Here is a 1666-nt window from a genome sequence, read left to right on the forward strand (position 1 = left end):
TGTGAGATGTATTGCGAAAGAGTATTCCGCATTCTGCCAGCAATAATTTTTGAGATGATTTTATAAACTGTGTTGCATAGAGAGATCGGCCTGTAATCCGAAAAGGAGATGGCATTTTTATTTTTTGGGATAAGCGCTATGTAAGTTGATGAGATGTATTGATGAATTTTCCCCAGGTCCTTGATTCCTCGACCATACTCAAAAGGTCCATCTTTACCAGATCAAAAAATGGAGGAAGAATTCAATTGTCCATCCATCAGGCCCTGGACATTTATCCCTCTTGAATGACTTCATTACATCCAGTAGTTCTTCTTCAGAGACAGGTTTGTAGAGTTCTTTATTCTGTTCATCCCTGAACATAAGCAGATAAGGTTCTATTCCCTAGATAATATCTTCAGCCCTTATATTAGAATTCCTACTGTAGGATTCCTGAAAGAACTGAACAGCTGCATTACAAATATCATCATGGGAATGGTGTGTTTTTCCATCCTCATCCCTGATTTCCCATATTGTATTTATGTTGCGGCGATGATTAGAAAAACGATGAAAGAATTTTGTGTTTCGATCACCCTCTCTAATCCAGATTGCTCTGCTTTTTAATCTCCAAGTGGCTTCTTCAATGGACAATAATTCTCTTTTCCTGGTTTCCAGGGCTTGTATACGAAGGCGGAGCTTCAGGGGAAAGTAATGAGAGGGAATCTTCAAAAAAATCTTGTCCAATTCCTTCTGAATATCCTCTAGATCTTTCCTAATAGCTTTTTGTTTCCGAATTTGCCAGGGTTTTACTTCGCCCCGCAGGGACTCTAGCTTGTCAAGAAGATTTTGTGCGTGCGAGGAGCTTGATGTAATAGGTTGACTGTTCCAGACTTTTCGAACAAGGTCATTGAATTCTGGATCCTCCAGCCAAGTCCTATTAAATTTAAAGGGGAGGCCCTTACGAATTCCAATATTGTTCCAATATAGAGAAATGGGTCTATGGTTAGATGTGAAATTGCTGATAATATCAGAGCGAAAAGTGCCCAGTCGATCTATCAGTTTTTCATGGACTAGGAAGCGATCCAGTCTCTTTGCCAGATAATCAGCCCCCGATCTGCCATTGTCCCAGGTAGGAGAAATTTCAGCAGGACTGATGTCAACAAAATTGTGAGTGAGAAGTGCATCTTGGAGAAGACTGGCCAGGGGGTCCGACTTTCTTCCACAGCCCCAAACTTCATCACTGGATAGTGTACAGTTTAAATCTCCAGCTATGATCAAGGACGCTAGTTCCATTATTTCTGAGGAGAGGACTCGATTCTAGAAAAAAAAACGGTCCTTATAAGGAGCATATACATTGAGGATATGGATTTTTTTGGTAATTCCATGGAAAGTGGCTTCCAGTAGGATGCCAGCAAAACATCGGAAAGCCTTGACCACAACCCAGGAAGGATCCCATATGGCCGCCAAACCTCCTGAGAGGCCAGATGAATCAGTTGCAGATATGTGCCAGCTCGGGAACATTTTCCTAAAGTATGCAACAGCTTCAGAACCTTTGTGCATCATTTCCTGGATGAGGATAATGTTTGGATGTAAGGAAAGTAGTAAGTCTTTGAGAGCTATATATTTGGGTTCAGCTCCCAAACCCCTGATGTTTATAGAAATGATGCGGGTCATGGTAAAAGTTCAGTGG

At 41.4% G+C, this 1666-nt stretch overlaps 1 protein-coding gene across 1 annotated transcript; it reads right to left on the bottom strand.

Annotated features, from left to right (window-relative positions):
* Positions 1–381: 381 nt before the first annotated feature.
* Positions 382–1269, bottom strand: LOC149143755 (uncharacterized). Its single transcript, XM_089451933.1, has one exon. The coding sequence runs from the start codon at positions 1267–1269 to the stop codon at positions 382–384; it is 888 nt and encodes a 295-aa protein (XP_089308059.1).
* Positions 1270–1666: the final 397 nt, after the last annotated feature.

This window comes from Pinus tabuliformis, chromosome X (assembly GCF_031772625.1).
Source record: "Pinus tabuliformis cultivar Carrire ecotype Pingquan chromosome X, CPIR1, whole genome shotgun sequence".
Taxonomy (NCBI): domain Eukaryota; kingdom Viridiplantae; phylum Streptophyta; class Pinopsida; order Pinales; family Pinaceae; genus Pinus; species Pinus tabuliformis.

Coding starts and splice junctions, on each gene's coding strand:
- LOC149143755 (XM_089451933.1), bottom strand. CDS start 1,269: ATGGAACTAGCGTCCTTGATCATAGCTGGAGATTTAAACTGTACACTA.